The sequence below is a fragment of the Cardiocondyla obscurior genome, linkage group LG10, assembly GCF_019399895.1.
Source record: "Cardiocondyla obscurior isolate alpha-2009 linkage group LG10, Cobs3.1, whole genome shotgun sequence".
In the NCBI taxonomy this organism is placed as follows: domain Eukaryota; kingdom Metazoa; phylum Arthropoda; class Insecta; order Hymenoptera; family Formicidae; genus Cardiocondyla; species Cardiocondyla obscurior.
The window spans coordinates 3,679,859-3,695,814 of NC_091873.1; the positions used below are offsets into that span (position 1 = coordinate 3,679,859).

General features: G+C 32.4%; 5 protein-coding genes across 7 annotated transcripts; 2 read left to right on the forward strand and 3 right to left on the reverse strand.

The window, feature by feature from the left end:
• Window positions 1–71: 71 nt before the first annotated feature.
• LOC139106098 (uncharacterized) lies at window positions 72–3,462 on the reverse strand. The gene is made up of 3 exons (XM_070662618.1): window positions 3,342–3,462; window positions 1,378–1,749; window positions 72–1,149 (listed from the first exon to the last, which is right to left on the reverse strand). The coding sequence occupies exons 2-3, from the start codon at window positions 1,683–1,685 to the stop codon at window positions 486–488; spliced, it is 972 nt and encodes a 323-aa protein (XP_070518719.1). The 5' UTR covers window positions 1,686–1,749; window positions 3,342–3,462; the 3' UTR covers window positions 72–485.
• On the forward strand, window positions 1,857–3,861 carry Dsk (Drosulfakinin). Of its 2 annotated transcripts, XM_070662624.1 has the most exons (3): window positions 1,857–2,505; window positions 3,011–3,140; window positions 3,353–3,861. In XM_070662624.1, exons 2-3 carry the CDS (start codon window positions 3,013–3,015, stop codon window positions 3,537–3,539), a joined length of 315 nt encoding a protein of 104 aa, XP_070518725.1. In that variant the 5' UTR covers window positions 1,857–2,505; window positions 3,011–3,012; the 3' UTR covers window positions 3,540–3,861. The 2 variants fall into 2 exon arrangements, with proteins under 2 accessions (XP_070518725.1, XP_070518724.1); XM_070662623.1 differs by lacking the exon at window positions 1,857–2,505 and having other exon boundaries at window positions 3,001–3,140.
• Window positions 3,841–6,374, reverse strand: LOC139106101 (uncharacterized). Its single transcript, XM_070662621.1, has 5 exons — window positions 6,181–6,374; window positions 6,025–6,071; window positions 5,791–5,885; window positions 4,785–5,006; window positions 3,841–4,533 (listed from the first exon to the last, which is right to left on the reverse strand). Exons 3-5 carry the CDS (start codon window positions 5,877–5,879, stop codon window positions 4,191–4,193), a joined length of 654 nt encoding a protein of 217 aa, XP_070518722.1. The 5' UTR covers window positions 5,880–5,885; window positions 6,025–6,071; window positions 6,181–6,374; the 3' UTR covers window positions 3,841–4,190.
• Window positions 6,375–6,571: 197 nt separating this feature from the next.
• On the forward strand, window positions 6,572–13,039 carry LOC139106096 (E3 ubiquitin-protein ligase RNF25). Of its 2 annotated transcripts, none has more exons than XM_070662614.1 (6): window positions 6,572–6,747; window positions 7,286–7,357; window positions 7,482–7,722; window positions 7,931–8,149; window positions 8,265–8,576; window positions 9,024–13,039. In XM_070662614.1, the coding sequence occupies exons 1-6, from the start codon at window positions 6,722–6,724 to the stop codon at window positions 9,204–9,206; spliced, it is 1,053 nt and encodes a 350-aa protein (XP_070518715.1). In that variant the 5' UTR covers window positions 6,572–6,721; the 3' UTR covers window positions 9,207–13,039. The 2 variants fall into 2 exon arrangements, with proteins under 2 accessions (XP_070518715.1, XP_070518714.1); XM_070662613.1 differs by lacking the exon at window positions 6,572–6,747 and adding an exon at window positions 6,945–7,018.
• LOC139106094 (paramyosin) lies at window positions 11,921–15,899 on the reverse strand. The gene is made up of 4 exons (XM_070662611.1): window positions 15,663–15,899; window positions 14,282–15,490; window positions 14,088–14,147; window positions 11,921–13,977 (listed from the first exon to the last, which is right to left on the reverse strand). The coding sequence occupies exons 2-4, from the start codon at window positions 15,461–15,463 to the stop codon at window positions 13,663–13,665; spliced, it is 1,557 nt and encodes a 518-aa protein (XP_070518712.1). The 5' UTR covers window positions 15,464–15,490; window positions 15,663–15,899; the 3' UTR covers window positions 11,921–13,662.
• Between the last annotated feature and the right edge of the window lie 57 nt (window positions 15,900–15,956).

Consider the following 15,956-nt stretch of genomic DNA (forward strand, 5'->3'; position numbering starts at 1 on the left):
TATTTTTATATATAAAGCTTATGTAATAATGCGCATTTAAGAAATTAAATTTCTGAGAATTATTAAGTCGTTAAAGTCAAATATATTTATGTAACATGTTTCTTTTTTTTTTGTTTTTAAGTTAAACTTATATTTTATAATTTTATGAACATGTTAATTTTTATTATAACTCAATAATATTTTACTTTATGTATTTGCAATATTAATGATTGTACATTTCTATGCTCACACAGTATATTTCTTACTCAATGATTTTAGAAAACTACCTAGATGCAATTTTACTAAAATTTGAAAGACATTTTATTTTCCGCATTTGCCGGCCGTTATATTGTATAAAATTGGACGATTTATTCGTCGAAGCGGAAACTTTATGCTCCACGGATTTGCTCTTATTGATCTTTCGGAGAGCTGTTGGCAACGTCGATGTTGTTGATATAATTCAGAAGAACTTCCGGCCAAGCAACGTTATTTTCGTCGACAATCGGCTATCGTTGCAAGTGTGATGATAATTTTTTGGTTTTTTGAAACGTGCAAAGTTTGCTCATTTTTTCTTTCAACTCGTCTTCGTGATTTTTTTTTTCCTCTTTTGAATTATTTAAAAATATCACATTATTGTTTTCCACCCTCTCGAGAGGGTTTATTTCACAAATATCTTCATCAGCTAGACGAGAGTGCCATTTGTCTTCTTTTTGATTATCTATCAAGTTTAAGTTAAATTTGGACAGATCTACAATCGGCCAAACGTTCTGTATTATTTTGTCTTCTTTCCTTTCGGCGATATTTAAAATATTGCTGGTTTCCTCGGACAATTGATTAGAGATCGGATCGACTAACAGGTTGGCATCCCATTCAACCTGTTCCTCGCTGCTAACAGATGCGCTATCCTGATTCTGATTTTGATCCCTTTTATCATTTTTAATATCACCAATAGTCTTGAAATAGATGCTATGGTCGTATCTATAAGTTTCTAAGCAGTTATTATCCAGCTTGCTATTTGATTGATAATTAAGGGTGCCACAGCAGTTAATCTTGATCTCTTCCGAATGCAGTTTCCATCTCGACCGTTTGAAGGTGTGGAATCGCGTCAGATTTTCGTCAGAAGACATGCTTTTTCTTGTTTCTCGAACTATCTGCCGGTCCTTAAACCACCTGATTAATTTTTGTTTTAATTAAAAACACATCTTTCTAGACTTTATTACATTTATCACTTATTTTTGCATTATTAAAAAAAAAAAAAAAAAAAAAAAGATATATATTTATTTAATTAATATATTTCTACATTTTGAGCGTAATAGACGGAAAGTGCAATTTTTTTTTTTATTTGAGGCCTTCCTCTTTTAAAAATTTAAATCTCTCTTTATCTTTTATTTTTCTTACGTTTGCGATCGAAGACGGTTGTAACCGCGCGCAAAGACTGTCCATCTTTCAATCCTCTGGAAAACATATTCCGTTTCCTCGCTCCACCAGTCCAACAAACTTTTCTGGACCAGCGCTTCTCTATTTTCTGCCATGGTAGTCATTCTGACACTGCAAATGAGAATGTGAATTAGAAGATTTCTACAATTATTCGTATAGAAATTGTTAATTGATACCCGAACGTCAGTACTTCGGCAAAAGTGATACGGTGGATAAACCGGGGTGAGATTTATAAGATTCAGAGGAAGCACCTCAAAAGCAGAAGCCATTCATTGATGATCCTGGCCATGACCCCGCATGATGGTGTAACATTTTCATTAGTAGTTACATTATCTGGAAATACGTAAAAAAAAAAAAAAAAAATTAAAACATTATCAATAAATAAGACTTAATAAAATAAAATGATTATTATAACTTTAGTAAATAATATTTAGCAGCATTTTAATTCATTTTTTTTTTTAATTTTATATTTAATTTTTAGAATTACATTTATCAAAACAATGTAAAATTAAAATTCATTTAAATATTTAATTCTACGCGATACTTACTTATCGCGATGCAATTTCGCATGTGTTTGTTCCGTCTCTGCTTATTTTTTTTTATCAATGTACTTACTCCTTTACCTAACCTTTAATCATCAATGGCGAGAGGCAAAGTATAAAAATAACCTGCGGCAAAGAGTGGAGTACGCTTATTCACGTCGCGGCTTATTAGCTGCCCCTGCCCGCATTTCCTCTCGCTAAAAGGGATTTTATCGTCTGATTTATCTCACCGGCGCCGTAGAAAGAGAGGCAGTAGAGCCAAGACATGACATCCGTAATGCGTTTAGCCGGTGCCAATCATCAGCGCGCTACATCGCGGAATATTGAGCAGCCGATGACGGTAGCGGTTCGCGCGAAAAAGGCGAAAGAAAATTGTTTATCGCCGTGGTACGTGGAATTAAAATTCAATACGCCATTTTCCCTCCGCGCAAATTTCTTTTCCAAGTGGGGGTAAGGGATGTACGAAGCCGGCGGCTACTATAAAAAGCGACCGCGCCGCTTATCAGACACCATATCAGCCGGTTCCTTCGACTTCCGGTAGACGCAGGTAAGCGGAATGTCTCCGAAGATCCTTCGAGGATATCTCGCTAGCTTCTTCATCGGTTACTTTTTGTTACATTCATTTGTATTTTAAAACTGTTGATATATATATATATATTTTTTTTTTTTTTTTTTAATTAATAATCTGTTGTTGCCGTCGAGTTTTTTCTTTTTTGTATTCACACACTTGTTACTAATTTTTTAAAGATACGTGGTGTTAAATCAATTAAACAGCAAAGGAAGTTGTATATGTAGTATGAAATGTGATAAGACCTTTTATATGTATGGAATACTAAAACACAAGTTAATGATTAACTAATCGCAGCTTCTTCCGCTGTTTAGAGATATATACAATACAGCTACATTTTATTTAAAATATGTATTATATTTTAGAATTTTTTCTAATTTTTTTATATTACTTTATCTGCAACAATGTTATGTGTCGTAACAAAAATTTTATTGTAAAAAAAAAAAAAAATAATAATAATAATAATTGATGGATATGATTACAGAAATGAATCTAACTCTCGCATTGTCCTGCATGATCGCAGTCATGTTGTTCTGCGGAAGATGTAAAGCAGCACCTACATTCGGCATCATTTCAAACGGGAATTATCCACGAATTGCGGATATCTTACGAGAGTAATTGCCGTTCTATGTATAATCAAGTACACGTACAAAACAAAAAAAATTTAGAATAATGAATGACAAAAATTAGATACACGCGTTGATGTAACTTAGTATCTAATAATACATATTTAATAACATTGTATATTTTATGTTATGTATAATATTATATTTAATAATGTTAAAGAAATTGCAATAATGTTCTGACTCGTGTACCTTTGCTGCAGCAAAACCCTGAAGAGCCGTGGAAGCTACGTCGTGAAGGATATGGAGGACCTCGTTGGTGAAGACGAGGATAGTTTGCGATTCAGCAAGCGCCAGCAGCTGGACGATTACGGGCACATGAGATTCGGTAAGCGGTCCAACGAAGACGACAAGTACGGGTATCCGCGGTTCGGCAGGAACATCAAGTAAATCGCCACCATGCCGGGTTCCTCTACGTCGTAGATCATGATCGTTCACACTCGTGCTAGATATAGATAGAATATATTTTACATGGCAGCTACTACGATCGTGTCTCGTTATTCTTCACCTTTTCTCTAGTTTCTTCACTTTCAATCTTCGTATTATTCGATATTCATCGAAAACGCTGGCAGTCTAATTACCACTTTAAGTTGATCTTGTAACTTTGCCGCTAGATTTTTTGGTGATATTACAATACGTTTTTCGTTTATTAAAAAAAAATAGATCACGTCTGTATAAGTATAATTAAAAAAAAAAAAAAAAAAAAAAAAAACACGTTTATAACATAAATTTGACACATTATACCATTTTTTGTGTGTTGAAGTGCTGAGATACGATAAAGGCAGAAATAAAACTCCTACTTGCCACAAAAATGTTTCCTCAATTCTAGCATGTCTACTTTTTGTGAATAAAAAAATAATTACTGCATTTATTTTATATATTATTCTTATTGTTCCCAATTTCTTTAAAATATTTAACTTATATTTGTCTACTACTACTGCAACTAAGTTTATAATAAATAATTCCTTCTATTATTTTAGTGCTTGCACAAATTTATGTTATTAAACAAAAATTTTACATACGTGTAATAAATATCAATTTTTAATCGTTAGAAGAATTCGGTTGGTGTTTATTATTTGTTAGAATTTCATGCAGCCGTCTTTTTTGTATTTTTAACTCCGCTATTCTTTCATGAAGATCCATGTTGTCATCTAAAAACGTATGGTACCCGCAACGATTTTCCAGATCCTGCAGACTGTAGCCCACAGTTTTTCGATTTAACAACCAGGGTTCTGGTAATGGTGGCGGTGGTGGTGGTTTTGGCTTCAAAGGATAAGGCAGTTGATAATCGCTGGTTGTAGTGGTACAGTAATTTCTTTGATAAGTGGTCACAGGATCCAGAAGAATGTTCGTCAATTTTAATTCCTTTTCCTCGCAATCTTTCCTACGAAATAAAAAAAAATTTGCCTAGTACATTAAAACTTGATTAAAAATAAATTGGTATTGATTATTTAAATGATTTAATTTTCTATTTCTTTTAAAGTACAATTTAACTTAATTTAATTTAATTAATTTTATCTTACATTAGTTTAATTTTTGTTAGATTCTACAGATAAAATTTTATTTTTACAAAATAACTTTTTAAATGTGTAATTTTTCTAACATTTTTTTTTAATATAAATAAGAAATACGTACATTGCTGAAGCGAGTGACTGCATCGCGAGTAAATTACGTCGTGGATAAACAACAGGCTTGTATTCGTCTTTCAGTTTAATTTGCGACAGCATCGAACGCGTCTCCGATATTCCAGTAATTTCGTCTTCCCAACCGAGTCGCCGGTATGAGGATTTATGTAGATTCCCACTCGGAGGAAATATATCTACATTATCTTTCGGTTCTGACAAGGTTTTCATTTGCCTGTTAATTAAATTAAACAAAACCGTTAATTCAGAAACACTTTTTATGTTTAATCAATTGTTTTATCTCATCAGTATTTATAAAACTGATTTCAACTTCTTAATAGTATATTTAAAACTAATAGAATCTGCTTTATTTTCTGAAAATTAATTGTCCTTTCGCTCTTAATTCATTACAGACTTAAATAATACTCACTCCTTTATTTCTTTCGACAGTAAAAATTTATCTTGATGCAAAGCCATATTTTTTAGTTAAAATATAATATCACAGTAATTAATTTAATTAAAGGATTTATACCACTTCTTATTTTATATCAAATAACATGTAATATAAAAATATAAATAAAATATAAAAAAAATATAGATTAACTCTTATAAAGAATGCAATAAGGGATGAAAACACTGTTGCTATGACTAATAAAAGTAGTTTTCTCCACGGTAACTACTCCCCCATGTTTCCTTATATAAAGGCAGGATATGCCTACATATATATACAATAGCATTGATTCATCTTTGCAACAGCACATGCATTATATAACAAAATCAATGTATATTAAGAGAATTTAATGAAAAAGATTTGTAAAAGCTTTTAATCACAGAATAAATAGGTTAGTTAAGAAGAAAATTAAAAAAATTCAAGAAATTTATACAGAAATAAGTTGTGTAATTACATTAAAAGTATCAGCAAACATTTAAAAAGGTTTATTTTATTCAATCTAATAAATGGAACTTGAATAAAAATTTATTATTTAGTATAATGTAAAAAAGTAAATTGAAATACCAACCAATCATGGATTTTGACTTTGTTGCTATATACTGCTGCAACATGAAATCTGTTACTCCTGACATTTTCTTTTTCATCACTATAGGACATAATGGACTGCAATAAAACAAACATATTATTAAAATTCTAAAACATATAATTATGATGATAATTTAATTAAACAACTTAAACAACTTTTTTATTAAATATTTATAAAAATGAAATAATAATAATTCAAAAACTTATCTCTCATTACATCATTCAGTAAATGTTTGAGGAACGGGCCTATCTGATCTGATGCTCCTAAAATTTTTGTTATGCGTAGATTTTCACGTGTAGAAAACAAATTTATCAGTTAAAATAATCGTAATGCATAATTAACAGTTATGCAATTTTTAAAATTAATACTTACGAGATTAAGTAATGTGTCACACAACGAATGCTTCTGCATCCTCAGCACGCCCTCCAACCCCCTTGTGTCTTCGCACATCATCGTTTTACCTCTTTCCTGATTGAAAATAATCGAAATAAGCAGTAAAAAGCACGTAGTAGGCTCAATTGTTATTGCTGTTTCCTTTGATTGTCTTTGGCCCGATTTCTCGATCAACTTTGCAGGGTTGCAACTGATATATTACAAAACTGATGTATTTCTTTTTTGAATTTTCGGACAAGCATGGTGGCGGCCCAATGAACGACTTCGCCATTAGTAAACTGTAATTGGCGAAGCGGTCGGGGCGCCGGCGCCAATCAGATCCGCTCGTCCGTGCTAGCAAAAAGATTTCAATATCGACGCGTACTCGACGCTTTCGCGGTCGTCGCCGTAGTGTTACCGTAGTGTCGACTGTCGCACGGTACGTGAGAACGTATAAGCGGTGTTTCGTTCGCAAGAAAAGTCATCCTTCACGGGTGCAGGGACACAGCCTCCAGACGACACTCGACGTATCAGGGAAACGATGTCGAGCACGATGGTGGACGAGCGGTAGAGTATCGCCGATGATCATCGATAATTAATGCGGTCCAACCTGGCGGTTGGTTCCCTGGAATTCGCGACATTGCTTTAATCGAGCGAGGCTGCCCTCCTGAAAAATTCTTCGTGACCCTCTGATTGTTCTATCGATTTTTTTTCCTCCACTAGCCGTTTTGCAGATATATTCTTTTTTTTTTTTTTTTTTTTTTTTTTGTTAATTTGCGGCATATGTTTGGTGAAGCTGATTATTAATGCAATTAGTCTATTTTTGTTGTCATCTGTTGTAAGTATTTTGGTAACGTTTTAATTGAAATAATATTATAAAATATTAATTTATTTGTAATTTGTAAAGAAAGGAAAAGATGGAAATGTCTATCAATTTTGTATATGCTTTTACAAAGGCAAAAATAGTATGGTACTTTATTTCTGCAGTTTGTATGTATCTTCTGTGTTTCTTGATGAGAATGTATTTTTTTTAATCAGTAAGTTTGGTTGTTGTAAGGTAAGGTTGTTTTCAATTTGATTTTTTTAATACTCATGATTTTTGCAGGGTAACCGATGAAATTGAGGCACTTAAAGCAATTCTGTTGGATAATGAGCTGAACATTAAGGAAAATGATAGGTATTATAAACATTTATAGATTATCTTAGAATTTTAGTATATTAATTTAATTTTACCAGAAGAAAAAATTAGTTTTTTTTTTGATAAAAAGAATTTAATTGTTTTTCTGGAAATGTCTTTTTAGAGGAGAACCAGAATGTATTGAGACAATATTGTTTCCATCAACCGGTGAGGATTCTCAGTCGCAATATGTTTGTGTCACATTGATTGTACGATTACCCTTGGGTTATCCTGACGTTTCGCCGACTATCAGTCTCAGAAACCCAAGAGGTTTGGATGAAGATACAGTAAAGCTGATGCAATCTGATGCCGAAGCTAAATGCAAGGATTTCATAGGTCAACCGGTTATGTTTGAATTAATTGAAGTAAGGAATTATTATTTGATTTCTTTCCCTTTCTTTTCTAATTGTAATTTTTAATAGTTTAATTAAGTCTACATTTACATAGAAAATACTTACTACAATATTATTTAAGTTAAATCTAAAATAATGATAAAATACATGAAGATGATAATAATAATAACAGTAATAGTAATTTATGTAATGATAATTAATGGTAATGTTAATTATTTAGTTAATACGAGAGCACTTGACTAGAAGCAATCTTCCTACTGACCAGTGCGCCGTGTGCTTATATGGTTTTCGAGAGGGAGATGAATTCACGAAAACAGAGTGCTATCACTACTTTCACTCACATTGTTTGGCAGCACATGTCGCTGCTGCTGAAAGATATTATAGAGAAGAACAGGAGAAATTACCGCAGTGGCAACAAGACACTACAAACAAGTTCCAAGTGCGTACTACAAATGAAATGCTATTACAACATGCCAACATCATTTTTTTATTTATGCTGTAATGTTGATTTTTTATTTTGTATTGATATTCATTTAAAATGTCCGTGTTTTCAGGCTATCTGCCCGGTTTGCCGAGAATCCATCAACTGCGACGTTGAGAGTTTGTGGTCAGCGCCGCCTCCGATCGACGTTGAGGCTGCCACTGATTTTTCTGTCACTACCGAGTTGAGAGAACTGCAGAAGCACATGGCTGCTCTGTACTTACGACAGCAACAACGAGGCGGCATAATTGATTTAGAAGCCGAGGGTGTCAAGATGTTGGTGAGGACGGAAGAAGATGCCGCAGCCGCAGAAGAAGTCAGCCCACCTGGCACGAGTTTGAACACGTATTCAAATACTACCACCATGCAATCAGTTACTCAAGTGGTGAGTAATCAAACACCTAGATGGTTGTAATGCACTTTATTGCTTGATAAAATCTTGTTTTAATAAATTAAGCAAAACTTTTAATAATTTAAATCGTAAATTAATTAAATTAAATTAATCTGCTCTATTTGTGTACATTATACGTATATATACAAATAAAATATTTAAAAAAATACAAAAAAATATACAAAAAACAAAAAAAATATAAAAAACAAAAAAAATTTATATATATAACAATATATCTAGTTAAAACAGATTTTTTTTTCAAAATTCTGAAGAACAAATTAATTTTAAAGATAGTTAATTCTTGTTAACTTAAATTAATTAAATTAACAAATTAAGACGAGAAGTTAACATTTAATTTAATTTTTCTTTATAATAATCTTCACTATTTACCACGTAATTTTAATTTTCATATTTTTAAATAAACGTTCTTCGATGGTGTAGCACTCGAAACAATCGACGCACCAGTCGCAGAACCATCACTCGCAGTACCAATCGCGCAATCAGATGCAGCACAATCACGGCCACAACAATCACAATCATGGACACCGACATCGGGGTCGCGGTCGAGCCCATTACCGACGCCACTTTGACAAAGTTAGGCAGACGGAATCTACTCCCAGATGACAATGGGCTCGCGATAAGCTCGCCGCCCATGTCTGGTTTGGTCTCCTCTTCGCTCTCTCGCTAAGTGTATACAATATTCTATTTAGCATTAGTAGCGTGATCGTCAGTGTAATATACGATGGCTGTTTGCCCTTCTCGAATAGTCTCATTATGATAATAAACTTATAGGTGTCGTTGTTCTCCGACAGCATCTCCGTTATTACAATGGGATGTGTCGCGACTTCCCGTTTGGACTGTCTACGTAGATCGAAGCCGTTGTGCTCTTTCTTTAAGCAATTCGTAATCGTACAAAGTAGTTGATATAGTTTCATCTTAGTTCCTTTCTTTTCTTTTTCTTTGTCCTTTAATTCACGCGGAATCTCGTGACATTCGATCCACTGGTTCTCTTTATTTTTCACGAAATATAAACAACAGTTTCAAATCTTAATAAAGTAGTTTTTTACTAAATCTATTTACCTCGTTACTTTAATTGGTAAATTAATTTTATAATAATTATTTAATAGTTTACCAGTTAAAGTAATAAAAGAGAGACACAGGTAGATCAACGTACAAAGTAAAAAATAAACTTACATTTGACATGTAAAGTTATTGTTTTATCGTAATTACATTAGGTTTAGATTTAATGAATAAAAGAAGAAGTTTTTAAAATTATTTAGTACATTAGCATACATTTTTATATTAAATAAATATTAGACACAGAAAATTTTATACACTTATATACGTTTGCACATATATATTCAAAGCAAACTGTGACAGATGAAGAGAACTGGTGGTATACACGTAAGTAGTTCTATCCATTGCTGTGAAATAATTAAATTTTTCTTTTTTCCATTTTTTCAACTTTGTCTTCTCTATTAATAAAATCTTGTTCTTTTACTTTTTCTTTGACGAAAAGAATAGTCTCTGGATTTGTCAAGCAATTTGCAATTGAAATATTTATTAGTCGACGCAATATGGTCCGTTTTAATCTTTCACTTTTTTAAGTAAATTAACAAAATCAGATAACACCGAAGAAACGCAAGAATATGAATAGTTTGAAATTCAAGGATTCTTGTCAACTATAAGAAAATTTTAAGCAATCAAAAAAAATTTCCTCTACCTATGGAAAGAGTATTTTATATGTTGATATAAAATTGATATAATCAAAATTGCTGGACACCATTTATTAACGTTCAACATACAATATTGTCGGATATATTGTAATTAGTATAATTTTATTAGGTTTAGATCGAATCAACAAAATTACACCAATTTTATTTGTATTAATGACTTTGAAATAATTAGTTAAAATTGTCAAAATGCGTGTGTATATATGTGTATATATAGAGTGTTCGAAAAGTCGCTTACTAAAATTGATAAGAAAAATTACTTATACAGATTCCACGTATGATTTTTTTAAAAAGATGATCTCTTTAAGAGAGATCAGATCAAATGGAAAAAATTATAAGTATAGTGCCAAATAACCAAAGTAATTATTGTTATAACTATTATTTACAATTAATCAAGATTTTGATTGATTTTAACAATTTTTCTGGACATTTTCGGAATATAATATGATTTTCTCTTTCATACAATTATTTTTCTATTCTGAAATTGTTTAAAAGTATATATTTTAAATCATAAATTTACTTTTTATAGTTAATTAAAATCTAATATTTGTGTAATAGTTACTTCTTAAATAAAAAATAATGTTAAAATTGAAGTATATTTGATAATCTTTGCATCTTAGAAGAAATTTCGAAGAATATTTGCATCAGTGCGACTTTCAGAATACGCTTATATATACCAATCGTGCCATTTGATAATCGTTCGCTCACGAAGAAAGTACACGACGTGTATAAACATTTTCTGCAAATATTTTACAAATTGATAAACTGACGTAAACTTTTAGAGCCATTTTTTCACGTTGCTCGTGATTAGAGTGTATAATTTAAATACTTATGGCCGATAAGTATCGATGGAAAATTGTGATAAAAAAAGGAAAAAGAAAAAAAAAATTCGAGAACAGAGCAAGTTAAACGTAGCTAAGAACTAAGTCCATTACTTTAAGTTGTATTCCTCTTTCACAAAGTTCCTCGTATTTTCATCGTATTATACAGTTCAATTTACATTCTTTCGTTGCGTAAAACTCGACTCTAAGTTTAAGGAGATGAAGGCATCGTTTACTGTAGATACTCCCTTATTCTATATATGCGTATATACGTATATGCATATATACCTATTAAATATTATACTGAAGAAGAAAATTGTTAGCGCCTCCCTTTGTGTACAAATTCTTCCACATGAACGTGATACTTACAAAAGGATAATAGGCTAATGTAAGGAAGACATAGATCTTTATAAAAATTTGGATAACTCAACTCTTTTAGAATTCACCTCAAAATTGTATTATGTTTTATTTATATTGTTTGTCACGTCTGTTAAAAATTTCGGAACGTAATTCGTCAGTTATTTTATTTTTCAAAATTATATTTTTCCAATTAGAATTTTTATTGTTCAAATGTTGTAAGAACGTCTTCATATGATGAAATAATGAAGTCGCCCCTATTATCCATGTCTATTTGTAAGTATACCAAAGAATATTGGATTATTCAAAGGAAAAAGGGGGAAAAAAATTACACAGGGATTGACTTTATATGATATATACAGGGAGTACCTATTTACTCCTTTCTTACGCGTTTTACGTATGTCTGTGATATTTTAGAGAACGATAGTTTTTATTTAGTTGTTTTTTTTTTTTTTTTAAATATTTTATCACTTTTTTTTATGTATATATAAATGTCATTTGCGAGAAATTCTCGGGGAAAAGATTTCTTGTCGAATTGTTCAAAGCTTTTGTATAATGCGATCCGTTAGATAATTCCTTTGATTAAAGAAAACAGATGTATAATGTAAAGTTAAATTTTTTGTTCAAGACCTTACGTTTTATTTTTGTTATATATAACTATCATTAACGGAATTAATGTGAATCAAGCTGATCCATTATATATAGGCACTATCCTCTGCATGTATTATGTCAATGTTTTCCTAATCTCTAGCTAATGAGCATGCACATCCCATTAAACAATTTCTTTTTTTTATTGTCATATAAATTGGCAAAACTAGTTTACATGTAGAGTTCTCTCTTTGCGTTTTAATAGAAATGTTTTTTTTTTATCGTTTTATTATTATTTTTATTAGAAAATTTAATAAAAAGTTAATGAAACTTAATCCCAGAATATTCGCAAATAAGAAAGGTGTGATATTATTAATATGTAGAATTTTATTAGTGTCCAGGTGTTTAACATCGAAAAAAGCCACTCTTCTTGCGTGGCTTTTAGCGTTGCAAAAGGGAAAAATGATAGAAAATTATCCGATCTTATAAAACAAGCTAATTGAGAAATAACATGTGTAAATTTAATAACATATATACATTTATTTAAGTCTCTAGATATTTTAGTGCTTTAAATCGCACCGAATTATGAAAACAATACAATACGAAGTCGAAAGAATTATTTCGTAATACCCCAACACTATTGTAATATATATTATGTAATTATATATTTATTGTTAAACGGAACTGAGATGTAACTCACATTTTTATGGTTTTCACAGTGGATTTTAAAGCTTTCAAGTGGAAGATCGGCGACTTCATTGCGCTTGTTTAAATGCTACATTTTGAAATACGAAATAAAACTATAACGCTTTTCTCTTCGTTTGTTCCAATAGTTATAAGTACGTAGATAAAGCAACGTATTGTCACACGTGTTCTAATTATTCTGCACATTTTAATAATAAAAAAATATTTGTACACATCGTTGTATGTACATCTTTGAAGGTTTTTTTTTTCGAAATTAGCGCGTCTTTAAAACTGTTCTTCGTTAACGTGAATACTTTATATTACATTTTGTAACATTGACACTTGTATTACAGCCATGTTTTATCTAATAGAATAAAGAATATAATATTATACACAACTATTGCGCGCGCGGCACTTCACGCGGTTTTGTGATCGTAATAAGTATTACCGTTTATACTTATTTGCAGAATAACCGACCGAATAGATTTCTTCCATTACCTAGTCGCATTTTTTAATTAACTTTAATATTATATCGAATATAAAAATGGGAATAAATATATAATAAATAAATATTAATTATATAACATGACCAAAAATAACGAATAAATATTAATGTCATTTTACATCCTTTACATATTTTAACAAATATTGCAGTTAATACGACCTAGATATTTATTCAACATATAATAATAATACTTATATAATTTATTTTACCACACATATATATATATATATATATATATATATATATATATATATATATGTGCGTGTGTGTGTAATTCTAAAATTAAATTCAATTACATACGATATATGCAAATATATCGTACAAAATGAATATAATTGTTTTCTGAAGTTGTATTCTACTTACAGATTTGCAAGTAAGAACTAAACCTCGAGCTACGTAGAATCTCTTGACGGAATCATTTTATTGACACTGGAATGATTTTTTTGTTGGTTCAACATGTCGCATTGATCTCTGAGTGCTTCCAGTTTCAGTCGAAGTACATTTAACTCCCCTTGCATTGACGAACCGAAGCCTTTGCTTCGCGCGAGAACATTAACAGCGTTGTTTAGTAATACTGAATTTACAGGAGACGGTGATGGCAGATCGAGCGAACTCGAGGAAGTGTTAGTACTACTGTTGTCGCCGTATCCTTCATCAATACTTTCATCGGCTACTTTTGTTTCTGGTTGCAGCTGGTCTTGTAAATCCTGTAAAGTGCAAAATAAAATTTTACAAACTTTTATCTCATTAATACTATTTTGAATTAAATTAATTATGAAATAATGTATCACAATATTTGTACAGAATCAGACATTACCTTCCTTCTTGACAGAATTTCTTTCTGGTATTTTTGCACGGAATGGTCAGTTTTATTTTTCTGAAAAAAAACTCAATGTAAAGAAACGTTTCACTACAAAATTATGATATTTCTAACTCTACGTATTGTCATTATATCGGTTATTTAAAAAATGATTACATTAAATAAATATAAGTGTGAATATATTAATATACCGTAAATTGATCGTTTATTTGCTTGCAGTAGAACTTCTGCTCCAGACTCTTTATCTTAGCCTTCTCTTCCCTAAGTTTTTTAAGTAAAGTGCTGTTTGCTTTATAAGATAAAGTCTTCAAACGTTTGTTTTCATCTGTAAGGTCTTGCATAGTGCTCAATTTCTCGTCATATTCCATGTTTTTGGACTTCAGCGCTTTATACTGTGCTATCATCTTAGTCAGTTGCAGTCTTAAATGGGATATTGCATCCTCTACTTGATTTTGCTCCCGTTTGGACGCTAACAACGACGTTTGCAGCGTCTCGTTTTCGGACTTCAGTTTATGTGTCTTAAACTGAGCCTTTCGTAACAAATCAGCAGTTTCGTTTCTTTCCATTTCAGACTTCTGCATGCTTTCTTCCATGGTTGAAATCAGAACACGCTGCTTGCTCAGCGTGTTCTCCATTGACATCTTAGCCATCTCGTTACTCAGCAAGCGTTGCTCCAATGTCTTCAGCTCAGCTTTGGTGTTCCGCAGCTCGTCTTCGGTCGCGTCCAACACCATAGACATGTCTGTTGGACTACCAGTCGAGTTCCCATCCAGTGTATCCTGTGCTGCATTGATAGACTTAATGTGTGACTGCAAGTTTTTCATCACACTCTGCATTTCTCGTTTTTCTTTCTGATATTGGTGAGTAAGCTCACTGTACTCGATACTTAACTTCTTATAGCTGGCGTTTATGTCTGTTATCGCATGCTGCCGCTGCTTCAGTATACTTTGATAAGTGTTTATTTCCACCTGCAGGCTCTTCTTGCTTGCCACTAAGATATGCACCTGGGACTGGTACCACTTCGCAGAAGCCTCTGCGGCAGCTAGACGGTTGCTAGTGTCGGTCAGCGTGTTCTGTAGTTTCTGCTTGTCTCGCAGCACCGTTTGCATCTCCACGAAAAGCTCGGTTACTTTGCCCTTGAGGCCTTGATTCGCAGCAATCCGGGCATTCAAGTCGATCCGCGCGTTCTCCAGATCGACGCGCAGCCGTTCGTTCTCTAACTCCAATAGAGCCACGCGCTTCGATAGCTCGATATTGGAGACGTCGGGCGTGGACAAATGTCGCAGCTGGAATTCGTCGGTGATCAGCTGCAGCGAGTCCGTCGAAGTCACGGAATCGAGCTCGCCTCGGAACGAATCTGAGAGGTTGTCCATTTTGTCGATTTGGCAACGGTATTCAATCTAAATTAATATTATCCATATTACGGTGCCGATCAAGGGTACACCAGAAACTTACAATAATTTTTATTGATTTGATATTTAACAATTAATTAGTGATCAATAGCTTACAGGTGTTACAATCAGTTAATTACTTCGAATTTCTCTGTGCGCGAGAAAAAGAGAGGCAACGTACCACGCTTGCTGACTTGACATCCTTGAGCGGCCGTGAATACCATTTCGCAAACTGATAGATCTCTTGGCTGTGCCAGCGACCCGAATTAAACCAGTAACGAAGTAAAACCAGTAACAATTAATCTAAACAGTTAGTGCTGTCGCGGCGCGCTGCCATTTTGATTCTGCTGGTCTGATTTGAGCCGAGGTCTTCTGTAGCTGCACTACTAAACTAGTATATGTGCACACATACACTGAGCGCAATAACGATATGGAAGCTATAGATGAGAAAGCGCGACAGGCGATGATGCTATTT

Bases quoted from the DNA above. Each gene is read 5' to 3' on its own strand.
- LOC139106094 (XM_070662611.1), bottom strand. From the start codon at position 15,463: ATGGACAACCTCTCAGATTCGTTCCGAGGCGAGCTCGATTCCGTGACT. The intron at 14,148-14,281 runs GTATATTAATAT...GTTTTTTTTCAG, and splicing joins AAATAAACGATCAATTTACG to AAAAATAAAACTGACCATTC. The intron at 13,978-14,087 runs GTAATGTCTGAT...TGCACTTTACAG, and splicing joins AAATTCTGTCAAGAAGGAAG to GATTTACAAGACCAGCTGCA.
- Dsk (XM_070662623.1), top strand. From the start codon at position 3,001: ATGATTACAGAAATGAATCTAACTCTCGCATTGTCCTGCATGATCGCA. The intron at 3,141-3,352 runs GTAATTGCCGTT...CCTTTGCTGCAG, and splicing joins ATTGCGGATATCTTACGAGA to CAAAACCCTGAAGAGCCGTG.
- LOC139106101 (XM_070662621.1), bottom strand. From the start codon at position 5,879: ATGTCCTATAGTGATGAAAAAGAAAATGTCAGGAGTAACAGATTTCAT. The intron at 5,007-5,790 runs GTTGGTATTTCA...TTTAATTAACAG, and splicing joins AAAGTCAAAATCCATGATTG to GCAAATGAAAACCTTGTCAG. The intron at 4,534-4,784 runs GTACGTATTTCT...TTTATTTCGTAG, and splicing joins CAGTCACTCGCTTCAGCAAT to GAAAGATTGCGAGGAAAAGG.
- LOC139106098 (XM_070662618.1), bottom strand. From the start codon at position 1,685: ATGGCTTCTGCTTTTGAGGTGCTTCCTCTGAATCTTATAAATCTCACC. The intron at 1,150-1,377 runs GTAAGAAAAATA...AAAATTAATCAG, and splicing joins AACCGTCTTCGATCGCAAAC to GTGGTTTAAGGACCGGCAGA.
- LOC139106096 (XM_070662613.1), top strand. From the start codon at position 6,987: ATGCAATTAGTCTATTTTTGTTGTCATCTGTT. The intron at 8,150-8,264 runs GTGCGTACTACA...CCGTGTTTTCAG, and splicing joins ACACTACAAACAAGTTCCAA to GCTATCTGCCCGGTTTGCCG. The intron at 8,577-9,023 runs GTGAGTAATCAA...TCGATGGTGTAG, and splicing joins TGCAATCAGTTACTCAAGTG to CACTCGAAACAATCGACGCA.